Source organism: Lissotriton helveticus, chromosome 8 (genome assembly GCF_964261635.1).
Source record: "Lissotriton helveticus chromosome 8, aLisHel1.1, whole genome shotgun sequence".
NCBI classification, from domain to species: Eukaryota; Metazoa; Chordata; class Amphibia; order Caudata; family Salamandridae; genus Lissotriton; species Lissotriton helveticus.
The window spans coordinates 1,299,538,439-1,299,552,746 of NC_136069.1; the positions used below are offsets into that span (position 1 = coordinate 1,299,538,439).

The window sequence follows — 14,308 nt, forward strand, 5'->3', positions numbered from 1 at the left end:
ACAATCATCTATAAAAACTCTTAAACTGGAGACGGCATCCAGTGTTTTCCTGGATACAGCTGCAGTATAAAAGTTGACTACCAGCATTCTACATTTGTTTGGAAAGGTCAAAAGGGTACCAAGAATGTCTGTCGATTTGGGCCTAATAAATTCAACTTTACAATTAAGGTCCAAGTTGACAAGTGTAGCAAGGACTAGCACACCCACTAGGTGACAAAATGGCAAATCCGTCCAGGTATAAGCACCCCTGGGCTAAGTATGGGTGAATTTTGCAGATTCGCGATCCACGAATTTGCGCAAAATGGCAAACAAATCCATAAGTTTGTGGATTTTCCCACAAACTCGCCGATTTTTTTGCCATTTACACATAATGTGACCACGTGCGTCTGTAACTTTGCCACCGCTCCGAAAGGCAGCCAGGTCCCTCTAGTGAGCTGTCCATCATAGTGAGGTAAGGGCGGGAAGACGTTGCATACCCTAGTGTGTGTGTGTCGGGGCCAAACAGGTGGGGCTTCTATGCGAGTTCACATGCCTCTTGTTTATAAAGGGTCAGTAACCGATCAGAGCAGCAGATGAGAAGAAAGCAGCCTCCTGGTCACAGGAAGTACACGGGGATTGCGCTCGAGAAACTCGTGGATGCAAAGACCTCCATCAAGGATTACATCTAATTGTAGGTGGTAGATATGGGGAGTAAGCACACCTGGACCGTGCTCAATAGTTGTTTGGGCTGATTATAATGCGCAACTGAATTTGAGATTCAACTCGGGCACCTGCTTATATCTGTAAGTGCTTCCTGTTGAGGTTTAATTTTTGTGACAGGAGCATCATGCCAGAATGAATCCTGGATGCATACTTATCCACGAAGATGCCACCGTGTTGTGCCATACCTCTACTCAACTAGAGTACTTTCTATTGGCTAATCAGTAAGTGCTACCTCGTTGGGTAAATGTATAGTGCTTTTGCTACACTACAGCTGCGTAAAGGGCCAGAAGAGTTGTCTCCAATGACCACGTGTGTCTGTAACTTGGCCACCGCGCCGAAAGACGCCGAGGTCCCTCGAGTGAGCTGTCCATCATAGTGAGGTTAGGGCGGGAATACGTTGCATACCCTAGTGTGTGTGTGTCGGGGCCAAACGGGCGGGGCTTCTATGCGAGTTCACATGCCTCTTGTTTATAAAGGGTCAGCAACCGATCAGAGCAGCAGATGAGAAGAAAGCAGCCTCCTGGTCACAGGAAGTACACGGGGATTGCGCTCGAGAAACTCGTGGAGCACACCTGCCTAGCCTAGACCGTGCTCACTAGTTGTTTGGGCTGATTATTTGAGCTTAAACTCGGGCATGTGCAAAAAAATCCGCCCGCGAGCGAATTTGTGAATTTTTCGGCAATTTTGCGAGATTCGCGGATCCCGAATTTGCCGAAAATTTGCAAATTCCGCGAGCGGAATGCATTTTGAGCCCATACTTACCCTGGGCATCCCACGTCTCATGTAAACAGATGACATCAAATGTAGACACCATTGCAATCCAACCAACATCTGATAACTTGCCCCGCACCCCTACTATGTTCCAACTGAGAACCCTTAAATCTGTGGGCCTACTGAGCACAATATGCTTTTTCAAGTCCTCTTCAACAGTGGCTGCACCCAGTCAGTCAAGATGCTCCAGCTGGCTCAAAGGTTCATAGCGATTGCGGAGCAGTATATTGTAGTTTTTACTTTGACGTGAGTGAGTGACCATTCCATCTCGCGGCCTGCAATGTAAGCACTGAAATTCGGTCCCTAGAGCTACCTTTAAACCTTAGAGTGTGAAGAATGCATCCCACCTGCAAGGCACTGCGAAAATGAACTATTATACAGTCACCTGTCAATGTCAATATTTTGACAATTGTATAGCTTCTTTCCACACACTGTACAGAATCACATTTGCAATTGGAATACGTGTCCATTGCCTTGTGCACTTTGCAGAGAGGTCAAGGATTGGATGAACAAGTATTCCGAGCATCTTTTTGACTCACTGATACTCACTTTAAGAAACCCACCCTACCCTCCGCATCAACTCCAGAGCCTTAGTCATGGCTCAGCTCAGCACCATGTGACTGGGCAATAGCTCACTTAATTTCCACGACGGCCCCCAGCGCCTTGAGACCCGTAAGAGTGAGTAGTTGGCGCTTTACAAACATGGATTTTTAATTTTTACAGCTCTCTATTAAGTGCAACCAGGGCACCGTCCTTACTATTTGTACTAACTGTATATGAGTATGAGAATTCTCATTTCATTCCCAATTTATATCTTTCTGGGGTCAATTAGGTTTACAGGTAGGAGTAGGTAAAAGATGACTGCTGTAGTACTACTCACTTTACTCATAAATGTTTTTGTGAATCGTCCCGAAAGAGTCAATGTCTGGATAGGAAATTAAAAACTACTTGGGCATAAAGAGTCAAAAACAGTATAGAAAGTCAAGATGGCAACATTCACAAGGGGAAGGATGACAACGGATCTGTAATTGGCAACTTGGTGCATAGCGATTAACGAAATAGGGAAGGATAACATGTTGGGAAGGGGGAATATTGGACAAAAAGGGGATCCGGGGGCAGCAGCGGTGCGTCCATTGGGGCGTAGGGGCGTAGCCCCACCAGCCCCATGGACCCGGCGGCTGCCAGTAAATAATTTAAATAAATGTTCCAACTTCCTGACAGTTGACTCTTTTTCGCGCCGTCGGGCAGCACCCGACTGAAACGGGAGTGCTCAGGGGGGCGGGCTGGTGCGTGTGACGGTGTGAGTGATTGACAAGTCAAGAGTCAGTCGAGACGTCACGAGACGACGAGTCAGAACTTGAACGCACATCACAGCTTGGGGCAGAAACTTGCCCGAGCATGCGCATATTAAGCTGCCCCACATAGTGAGTAGGGGGGTGCATGTTTATTCACATGCAGCGCAGCCCCGGCGTAAAAAGGGCGACAGGGCGAGCAATTAATGTGCCCTCCAAGCCAATCCTGGCGCCCATGCAGCGCCAGGATTGGCTGGTCAACGTTCCGCAGAGCAGGGGCAATCCATATTGGATGCCCCGCGTGGATGGCTCAGCCTCAGTGCACAATGGCCAATCACTGTATCTGACTTCTTGTAGTCATGCAGTGATTGGCCATTGGCGCGCAGCGCTGCTGTCCTCGTACTTGGATCCGTAAGCTCCGCGTTAACGGTTCACTAGTCCGACTCGCCTCGTGGTGGTTGTGTCTGTGTGGAGTGACGTCGACCGGACTCGTGTGCTGCTCGTGTGGAGTGGAGACAGTACTGTGTGGACAGTGGTAAGTAAACATACACCGTAAATATCAGTATTGCACTCCTACCTTGCTGCTAGCGAGCAATGTAATGGAATCACGACTAACTGTAGTTTATGCAGCGAAATGTGTTAGGGCAGTGACAATATTTTGCCCCTAATTGCAAGTAATACTATTGGCCACCTCTGGCTTTTGATAGGTCATTTATTTGGTGCAGACCACGACATGGGTGGTTTGGGGTCTTGAGTGTCCTGCTGCATGAGAACATGTGGCCTGCACTGGGGCCATCGGCGTTCGGCGATCACAATATGTGCGGACCCCGACATCCCTTTACCTATGAACTGTGTAATTTATCTGAGGGTGTAAAGTGATATTTCTTGCTGTTCGAATTGTTAGTCTGGGAATGGGATTAGGGTATATATGTGTATTTCTCTGCATGCCAAACTATTGGCCCATTTATTATATCTGTATTAGACCCGTCGCAAATAGCTGAACTTTGGTCGGTGTACGACAGAGCCGTGATGTCTGATTATTGATATGCCGTTCCTTAAAGGCAACTCTATGAGGCTACAAGATCAGAAACTTACATTTTCCTCCAGGGTCGAGTTCTCATTTTTATGATGTTCTATAAGGACCGCAAGCCCAAAAATGCAAAGCAAAAACTTGGACTAGCAAGGCCGCACACTAGACGTGGTAAATTGGGCTAACTGAGCGAAAAACCCTGCTGTAGGTCCGGAAAGGACGGCGAAGACCGTGCTGGGGGTGGAGGAGTAGGAGTTGCCGCAGTGCCCATGACTTGTCGAGAGTAAGTTAGGCCCTTTCCTGCGCAGGTCTGTGTTATGCCTTGTCTTCAGCGCGGGTCTGAGATAGCACTACACCTCCAAACCATGCAAGCTGAGTTATGAAATGTCCATTATTGCAGCCAAACATAACTAGAGGTATGACGGATATGCATGTCTTCACCCCAAGTTTCTACATACGATATCATTTAATATGTATCTGTCTTGTAATAGGTTTTTAAAGGAGGATGTTGCCGATTGATCCCATTTAGCATTGCCTTGTCTAGCACAAATTAATTTGGCGATACTTTTCAAGCTTTATAAATTAGAAAGCTGTATTCAACTGGTGGAACCTAAAATTTCTCATTCGGTTTCACTTTTCATGCATGTTTGGAAACGCGTGCAATACTGATGAAAGGCGTACACCGACCAAAAAGTGTAAGTGAAAGAAGCTCAGAAAATCTGAACACCCAGCGGGAGTTGGAGACAGAGTACTGTTGGCAATGGTAAAGGATGGACGAATGGCAATAATGAGTGGTGTGCATCACTGTACGTGACCTCTCTAGCTATTGTATATATTAAAGATCAGCGTGAAAAAATGAGATCGAGACCAGCTGTGCCACGGATTTAGGATGGAAAGACGAGCAAACTGACGGGGCCATTGAAAGCGAACAATGGATGTGCAAAAGGAACGGAGAATGTAAGCTGCTTGAAATAGAGATAGAAGTAACAGTCAAGCATGGGCCTCAAATAAATAAGAGTGCATTTGAGATACCACGGAAATATGGAACAGTGTATTTCCAGGCAATATTCATCCTCGTCGTGGGTATGGTTTACACAAAAGCAATTGTAGAATCACATACACACTAGTTTTAGCAATCGATAAGTAATCGGCGATCACCTTGACCCTTTCATCCCGTTCCCAGATCAGTAAGTAAGTGTACATCTAGAATGAGTTCCAAAAGTCTCCGACTCCCATTTTGCAAGCATACCGGGTAGAATACTTTGAAGTACTCTAAATACAATGGTCCTCCCGTCCGTCTGCCCAAAAGGTTACACCCCCCTCCCCCCACTCTACCCTCGCCATAAAGACATGCCCAGCAGCACAGCCTGCAGCTCCGTGTCACCCTGGGGGCACGTCTCATTTCAAAGCTCTGCTCTGCCAGCTTGCACGTGTCATGCCAAGGGCTGGAGATGCCCGTTTGTATCCTCACCACTGTAAAATGGTGGCCCTTGCTGGAGGCCTTGGTGCAGAGCCCAGGGATAAATAGTACACCGTCAGGCGCTCGCATCAATGCACTGTGTAAACTGCGCACGGTGCTGCGGCCTGACTGTTTTGTGTCAGAAAGTTGCAGAGACGCCGATTTAAGGGGTTCACCGCATGCACTAATCCGAAGGCGGGTGTCGTAAGAGTGCGCCTTTCAATCCAAAGCACTCACTCACTCATCACCGAGCACAGCCTTTGCCCCAATGCCTCTGTTTCTTCCTCGTGTGTGCCCCGGCCTGGCAGTGGCACTAGGCCCTGACAGCAGTCATATAATTATTATACAAAATGTGCTCTTAAAATACACTTTAAATAAGGACGGGGGTTTCTTGTGTTTACGTTGCAAAATCTACACATCAAGCCGTTGCACAGACTCGTGGGCCCCGGGGCCAGGGACGCCTGTTCATTTTATTTTCTAAACATGCCAGTGTTTTTTTCTTTTTTTTGATGCATCTGTTAATGTTTGGTGCATTAACAGGTTTCAGTTCCAACAGATTTTCCCCATCTTCTTGCCATTGACTTTTTACTTTTATTTACCGACTGCATCAGTGTAAGCAAAGGCCATCTGCTTCCCTGCTGCTATCCGGCACACTTTTAATTACCCTCCCCGCAGCCTAATAGAGATGATATATTATTAAACTAAATCTTTCTGACATTAAAAGTAATTATCTCCGAACCAATATTGCAAGAAATGAAATGAAAATTAGCCGCCAGTTGGAGAGGGAAAGGAGTCTCGGGTTGAGAAATGTTTGTTCGCAATTGGTGTTTTAAGCAATATGAGTAGCAGTGGATGAACTCGCCAGAGATTCGTGACATGTTTGCCAAGAACTGCGTCACAAATGTATTTCTTAAGAAATGTAAGGTGGTATGTCTTGGTTTGCGAGGAAATGGCTGATGTTGAGGGAAAGGTTTAAATGTTAACAGTTTCTCATTATTTCTAATAATGAGTCTCTGTTGAATTAAACATGTCCAATGCAGGCGTGGCCATTGTCCTACCATAATGTGCCTGGTAACAGAAAGAAAGGCATTTCGATAGCAAATTAATTCACATTACTAATAATACCTTGGTTTTGTTTGTTATTGTTTAGTGGCTTTCGTACATTTGTACACACCTGGAAGTGCAGAGTGTACTTTGTGCAGTTCACAGCATATGAAACCTCAAGCCTCTACACTCAACAAAACCTTAGTGAATCAACTGTATGCAGCGTGATATAATCTATAATTGGGAAGGTGGTGGGAGGTAATCACCCTTTATTGAGCATCAGCCAAACAGCGGAATTAGCGGTGTGCGTCAGAGTCTGAGCTTCAGCCAAACAGCAGAATTAGCAGTGTGCATCAGAGTTAGGGGCAACTTTGCATGTTATTATACATTTTTAGCTAATTCAAGCCCAATGTTGCCTAAAAATCTTGAATTATAAGTTAAGGTGTATAAATACACAGACAGGGCTGGACTGGCCGCAGCGGGCACCATGCGTTTCCCCGTGGGCTGCCAGGGGGAACGTGTCCACAACAACAGCACAAGGCACATTTTGTATTTTGTTCACTACCTGTGGACCATTGCCACGTAAGAAGACTTAGTGACACTTAACCTGTCATGCCAGAAACGTTGGCGAGGCTGGAATGAAATAAAACTTTTTGGGACCATTAAAGAGTGTCCTTTCACACACGTTGTCACATCAAGCATCCATCCATCCACCACCCAGCCACCCACTCATCCATCCACCCATCCATCATTCATTCATGCATCCATCCACCCACCCATCCATCATGCATCCACTCATCATGCATGCATCCATCCACCCACCCATCACGCATCCATCCATGAACCACCCAGCCAGCCACCACGGTTGGATTAAGAAATATCGAGGGTTGAATTAAGAAATAGAGCCACTCGTGAGTGTCATAAAAAAGCTTTAGCTTGATACGAGGCTCGAACCTTGTTTTCCAGCACCAAAGTCGGCCACGCTAGCCGTCAGACCACACCCTCTCCCCTTTTGTGTGGCCCTGCAGTTTTCACATCTTATGATTTCTGCGAGGCTGCAGACTTATTACAGACGTTATTCTTTAGAATAACTTGTTATTGCGAGGCTGGAATTAAAAAAAACTTTTCCGGGCCATTAAACAGTGTCCTGTCAGTGTCATACACGTTGCCATCGCTATAGCCGCAGTTTCTGCGGGGCTACAATGAAAATACTACTTGTTATTGCGAGAGACATCTGATCCATTGAAAGCAGGGGAGTGGAGTTTTTCTGCATAAAGCGGAGTGGCATCATATTTGTTTTCACGAAGGATGCTAACTGGCCAAAGGTGAGCGCTGAATGGGTGAATCATTACCACCAAGCATGACAGAGGTTGTAGAACACTTCGACATCCTGCCACAAATATAAAGGGACACGTTACGAAGTATAGGATGTGTGTTCTCGCCCAGCTCATGTAAAGCGCTCTGATACCTTTAGGTCGAGTTCGCACTATATAAAACTGCAATTTGGAGAAAGAGAACGAGGGAGAGGGTGAGGGTGAGGGAGAGGGCGAGAGAGAGGGAGAGAGAGGGACAGAGACAGAGAGAGACAGACAGAGAGAGAGAGAGAGAGAGAGACACACACATCTGGTGGCTAAATCTCAAAACATAAAATCAGATAACGTGCAATACCGGCTTCCCTGCTTATCCAAACTTTGTGATCCTAGGCAAACATTTTATTCCACAGAGCCTCATTTTTAGGTTGAAGCCTACCAGACGGTGCAGCTATTTGGTTTGCTCATGACATCGTGGGGAAATTTTAAAAGCTTCTCTGGGAATACATTTCACCTATTGCTTACCATTGTCTTTGTAGTTTGTAACTCACAGTTGCCTGCTTTTTATTTTCTGGTTTTAGTTGCTTTGGGCTGTCCAGCTTGAGTACAAGCGTGGTTCCCAATGCTTTTTGAAGGCTGTTTCCCAACTGCTGTGCAACTTCTTCTACTCTTAGAGCTGAAATTTCCATGAAAGTCTTATAGTCTGAATTCAGCACCTGAGCATAATAGGACGGAATGTATGAAGCTCTGTGGTTATACTGAATAAGCAGCTACCTATGTTATGCCATCTATTAATGTAATAACTGCACTTTCACAATTGCTTTATTAACCTTCCTGCTTTCTCAAATTTGCTTGAAAATGCACGATTTTTCTTCTTTTTTTGCAAAATTTTCTTGGTGGGGGGTTATCCCCCCAAACCCCACTTTTGGGGTTCGGGCTTGCTCGCTGCGCTCGCTCGCTACGGTGCTGCATGATAATCACTTTGCGCCCCACCACTTTCAAATCTCACCCACCGCCCCTGTCCGGGGGTACTGACGTTCAGTGGCAGGGGGTGACCCTCAACACTGTAGGGGCGTTGTGGGGACCAAAAGACAAATTGAGTGGGGGGCAAAGAGATAAAAAAATGTTTTAAATGTCAGCACGACGGCACCTCATGAAGCCTCAGGCAACCCCCTTCTGCAAATCCTGACACTGCTCTCATACTGCAGATGAGCAGCATGATAGCATCACCAGGATTGGCTGGAGCAGCTGTCTCAACACCCCTACAGGCTCCTACAAGCACTGTGTACCTGCTCTCCACTCAGCTGTCTGAGACAGCTTGGTGGCGAGGATTACACTGTGCATGTCGCACTTGCCGTCGCAAGACGGCCGGTGAAAGAGACTTGTGCAGTGTAAACTGGTGGAGTGAGCACCACTCCCCTGCTGCCAGTAAGCAACAATGTCCTACCCTCAAACACTGCTGGGGCTGGGAGCAGTGAAAAATAACACGTAATTAATTTGATTACCCTTCGATTTTTCACTTTTGCTGAACTGGCAACAGGGAAGCGTTCCTCCGCCCTAATGGGGAGCCGCCACTGCTGTCAGGAAGGAAAGAAGGGCAACCGAAGATAGAGAGCTAAGAGGAAATTTGGGAGTGAATAATTATACTGCACCTAATTACTTTCATTATATTTATTTGGTCATATAAAAACACACTCTCAGTATTTTAACTTCCAATAGTTTTATTTCTTTATTTATTTCTTTACATTTTTTTCGTGTGCAATACTGGGACATAGAACCAGCAAAGAAACACAGAAAAAATATCTTAGATACCTAGAGATTTAGTAGCAAATATACCAAGGGAACAGTGACTTCCAAGATAAATGTGGTAAAACGGAAAACAATTCAACACACACCCAATCACCTTTCGAAACTATCCATTCTACCAAACAAACTGATAAGCTTTGTATCAGCAACAGTTTGATCATTTGTGGAAAGTGGAAGCTTGCTTGCTCTCTCCTTAGTACTCATGGCAGCAGCTTTTAATAACAGGAATTCATTCAAGGGTTTTGTAGAGCGCTGTAGGTAGCCTTCAAATCACTTTAATGTATGAGATAACGTTAGAAAAGGCCTTAGCACGGAAGGAAGTTATATTACGGATGCGGATTTTCTGTGCTAGTTCTAGAGTGTGTAGATCAGCTTACTCCAAAGTCAGTCCTGGAGGGCTGTATCCATAGCAGATTTTTAGCATATCCCCATTTAGATAAATGTGCTTATATTAAAAATCTGCCATGGATCCGGCCCTCCAGGAACGAGTTTGGAGAACTGTAGTAAACATATGCTCCTCCCAACATGGCCACCTGCGGTCATTTGACTTTTCTAGCTAAAGGAGGAGGATGTGTAGTAAACTAGTTCTCCTTCCAACATGGCCACCTGCTGGCATCACACTTTCCTCTATGCTCTTACCTACTAGCCTCCCACAATGCCTGTCTACATTCTATGTTCTACTTGGAGGTTCCAGACTTGACAGTTGAAGGTCTGGTCAGCTGGCTAGGTGTGTTGCTCTGCTGTTATTCAATAAACCTAACTTATAACTACCAAGAAGTGTCCTGCTGTCTACATCTACTTATCTACAACAAGAACCCTGGTGTATGTACATACATACCGGAAGTAAAAGAGGAAAGTAATCTTCACTGCTAACACTCCACTCCATTCTCTCCCATAAATAAGCTCAAGCCTGACCCAATCCACTTCTGATTAAACTTCTTCAACAAATCACAATGAGCAGACATGTTACTTTCTTGGCAGGAACATTATGGCCATCTAAAAGGACTAACAGTATCCTGGATTGGCGATGGTAACAATGTGCTACACTCCATCATGATGAGCGCTGCTAAGTTTGGAATGCACCTGCGTATAGCCACGCCAAAGGTAAGGGTCAAGGATTTTTTTTTTAATTGTTACTAAAAAATGTTGCAAGAAATAGAACAAATATATACAACTAACCCCCTTTGCTTTTAAAAATTCAAGATTTGTTTTGCATGATGGAACTCACTTCATTTAACCTTGCTAGAGAAGGTCGCTCTCATTAAAATGTTGATTCTTCCATTGTGTAATGTTTTCTTTTCGGCCATCCAATGTGTTTTAATAACATCATTATTTTAAAAAGTGGAGTCTATGTTTACATCATTCATCTCACAAAAAACAATCGCCAGATTAGCACTGAGCACTTTATATGAAGAGCTGGAAAAAGGTGGTTTGGCGCTTCCGAATCTTAAGGATTAATATTTTGCCTATTTTGCACAGTATAAGTCCAGGTTTAATGCAGAACTCTGTAATGGTATTTTTAAGAATTATTTTGTGCAGCTGATCTTTAGAAAGTATGATATACGTGATGTGTTGAAATCATCAAAGTCATCCAAAAGTCTGAAGTGGTTCTTCTGGAAGCGCATGGATCTCTATAGGAGGTACGCCATTCCTCATATTAATGCGCTTACACCTTTGTCAGAACTAGTTATGGATTCTGACACTATGGGGCCTATTAGGATGGCGGACGGACCTGCGTCCGTCCGCCACCCCCGAGGTGGAGGGACCGTCCACAGGGGCAGCGGCGGTCCCTCCGGTGCAATTAGGATGTGACCGCCATCCTGGCGGTCACATCCCGTATCTTTAACCTTGCGGCGGGTTCTGCCGCAAGGTTAAAAATGCATGTTTTACATTTACATGCACAAAGCGGCAGGCACCGCACGGTGCCTGCCGCTTTGTGCATGTAAATGCTGGGGGGTACCATAGGTACCCCCCATGTGCACCCCCTACCCCCTGACACCCTGGGGGCCCACAACGGGCCCCCAAACACCAAAGACCACATGCTTTTCCACGGCGGAAAAGCCGCCGTGGAAAAGCATGTTTCAATGCACATCGTAATTTGGCTGACGGTGTCTTGCAGACACCGCCACCAAATAGCCCTCCACACCCCGCGCATCAGCGGCGGACGGACCTGCCGTCCGCCGCTGGTCCCACCGCAATCCCACCGCCATCCTAATCTGGCGGTGGGTGTTTTCTGTGGCCGTGGCGGTGAATCCGCATCCTCCATGCCGGCGGTGGCTTCCGCCGGCCCGGAGGATGCGGATTCACCACCATCCTAATCGGCCCCTAATTTGGCACCAGTGAAAAAGTGGAACAAAGTGGGTTCAAGAAGCTAGTGGACTTTTTATCTGGTGAGAGAGGGTTATGCATGTCTGAAGTCTGCAAATTATTTCAAGGTGACTTTCTGCTTCTTGGCTCTTTTAGAATGTTGAATAAAGTATTTAGTAATTTAGACTCCAGACAGATTAGCAGTGGTCAAGAAGTGGTAACCGAATTACTCGAAGCTCATGATGATAAGTGCCCTGGGGAATGGAAAAGATTGTTCGCTTTCATGAAGGGACCTCGTCTTAGTAAAAAAAACAATCACAAAATGGGTAAAATCCGAAGGGATGGCATTAACAACGAAGATGTGGGGGGGGGTTCAATATACAACATTTTACTATCCGGAGAGGAGCCAATTGGCGCTGAATGTTATTTTTTAGTAAATGGTTGTTATATAGAACCCCGCAATTTCTTGCACAAATCAACCCTAGCTGGTTAGGCATTTCATTCAATGTGCCTCGAGGGCTGCTGCAAATCGGTTGCATGTAATTGGTCTGTGTCCTCCTATTCAGGAATTTTGGAATGAAATATGTCAGTATTTCGAGAAAGATTGGCAGGTTAAACTAGCTCCAATTATCTAGTGGAAAGTTGTGGGTACGATCCTGCTTCTTGTCTAACCACTAAATTTGTAAAATTATTATATGTAGCAATGGCAGTTGCCAGATCCTTATTACTCCAAAAGTAGCGGACACAGCTGATTCCCACAATGGGGGAATGGATGCAAAAAATGAAGCATGTCAGAAATAAGGAATTGCTGTATGCAATGCCTAATGGGGAGATTAAGAAATTCTCTAAACTCTATGGGCGGTTTATGGAGGAAGCCTCGGGGTAGGTCTAAAAGACTGTGTAGCACCTTCTTGCTTTTTGCACATTGAGCACTTTATGCACTTTTTGTGGCTTAATCTAGAAAGAAAGCTCTCTAAACTTGTTTTTTGTGTTCATGTCATGTGGAGTTTTTCATTGCAGTTTTTTTTGCTCCTGGATTAATTTTGGAATGAAATGTGTTTTACATGTGTATTTACTGTCAGCTTATGAATTTCATGAATTGATGTATTTTATCGTACTATGTGCATCTCAATATATATATATATTACCTACTGGCGGTCGCCAGTAGGTATATATAGTTAGGATTTTTTCTCTATGGGTTTTTTGAAAATTCTATGTCTAATAACTTTGGCGTTTGTGGACGGAATCGGCTGAAATTTTCAGGAAAATGGCACATTTTGTTTCTGAGCAGCCCTTGAAAATTTGGGGGAGGTTCGTCCAGTGGGGGCCGAGAAAAAAGGGGGGTCCCAAAACGTGTTTTTAACATTGAGTTTTCCATAGGGCGGTTGGCCTCACTTTTAGCCCGAACGGCTGAATGGATTTGCACGAAACTTGGCAAAATTGTAGGGACTGGTAGCCCGATGTGCCTTTTGTAGGTCTCAATATATGTGCTCCAGTGGATTTTGAGAAATTAACGTTTAAAAAAAGATATATATCTGTAACAGCGGACCGGTTAGCGCTCTGGTTCGCGGACTTTTCGCGCAACGGAGCTTTGTGAAGCGAAGCTGATTGGTTCTCCGGCGTCTGTCAACATTCCAAACAGTCCGTAGCGGCCGCCATCTTGTCTCTCGGTAGGATCGAGAGACAAGAGGAGGTCAAAACAAAGGGGGAAATAACTATAAGGGGGCATAGTAGATCCTCGCTGACCCCCTAGGTTTGATGTGGAGGTTTTAAAAGGGCCCCGCGGGGCAAAAAAAAATAATAATAATAATAATCGAACGGCTGAATGGATTTGCACGAAACTTGGCAAAATTGTAGGGACTGGTAGACCGATGTGCCTTTGCTAGGTCTCAATATATGTGCTTCAGTGGATTTTGAGAAATTAACGTTCAAAAAAAGATATATATCTGTAACAGCGCACCGCTTCGCGTACTTTTCGCGTTACGGAGCTTTGCGAAGCGAAGCTGATTGGCTCTCCGGTGTCTGTAAACATTCCAAACAGTACGTAGCGGCCGCCATCTTGTCTCTCGGTAGGATCGAGAGACAAGAGGAGGCCAAAGCGAAGGGGCAAATGACCATAAGGGGGCATAGTAGATCCTCGCTGACCCCCTAGGTTTGATGTGGAGGTTTTAAAAGGGCCCCGCGGGGCAAAAAAAAAAATAATAATAATAATCGAATGGCTGATGACCATAAGGGGGCATAGTAGATCCTCGCTGACCCCCTAGGTTTGATGTGGAGGTTTTAAAAGGGCCCCGCGGGGCAAAAAAAAATAATAATAATAATAATCGAACGGCTGAATGGATTTGCACGAAACTTGGTAAAATATTAGGGACTGGTAGCCCGATGTGCCTTTGCTATGTCTCAATATATGTGCTTCAGTGCATTTTGAGAAATTAACGTTCAAAAACAAGATATATATCTGTAACAGCGCTCCGCTTCGCGGAGATAAAATTATATGTGTATTACCTAGCTGTTGCTAACACCAGTTAGCGACGGCTAGTAGGAGATAGCGACCATCTTGGGTCCCACTTTGCATGTGAGTGATATT

At 45.2% G+C, this 14,308-nt stretch overlaps 1 protein-coding gene across 2 annotated transcripts in view; it reads left to right on the forward strand.

The window, feature by feature from the left end:
• The window catches only part of OTC (ornithine transcarbamylase), a 248,363-nt gene that overhangs the window by 203,961 nt on the left and 30,094 nt on the right, over window positions 1-14,308 (forward strand). For both annotated transcript variants that reach the window (XM_078658269.1, XM_078658268.1), the window contains exon 6: window positions 10,396-10,518. In XM_078658269.1, coding sequence (XP_078514395.1) covers window positions 10,396-10,518 — 123 coding nt within the window. The remainder of the gene's footprint in view (window positions 1-10,395; window positions 10,519-14,308) is intronic.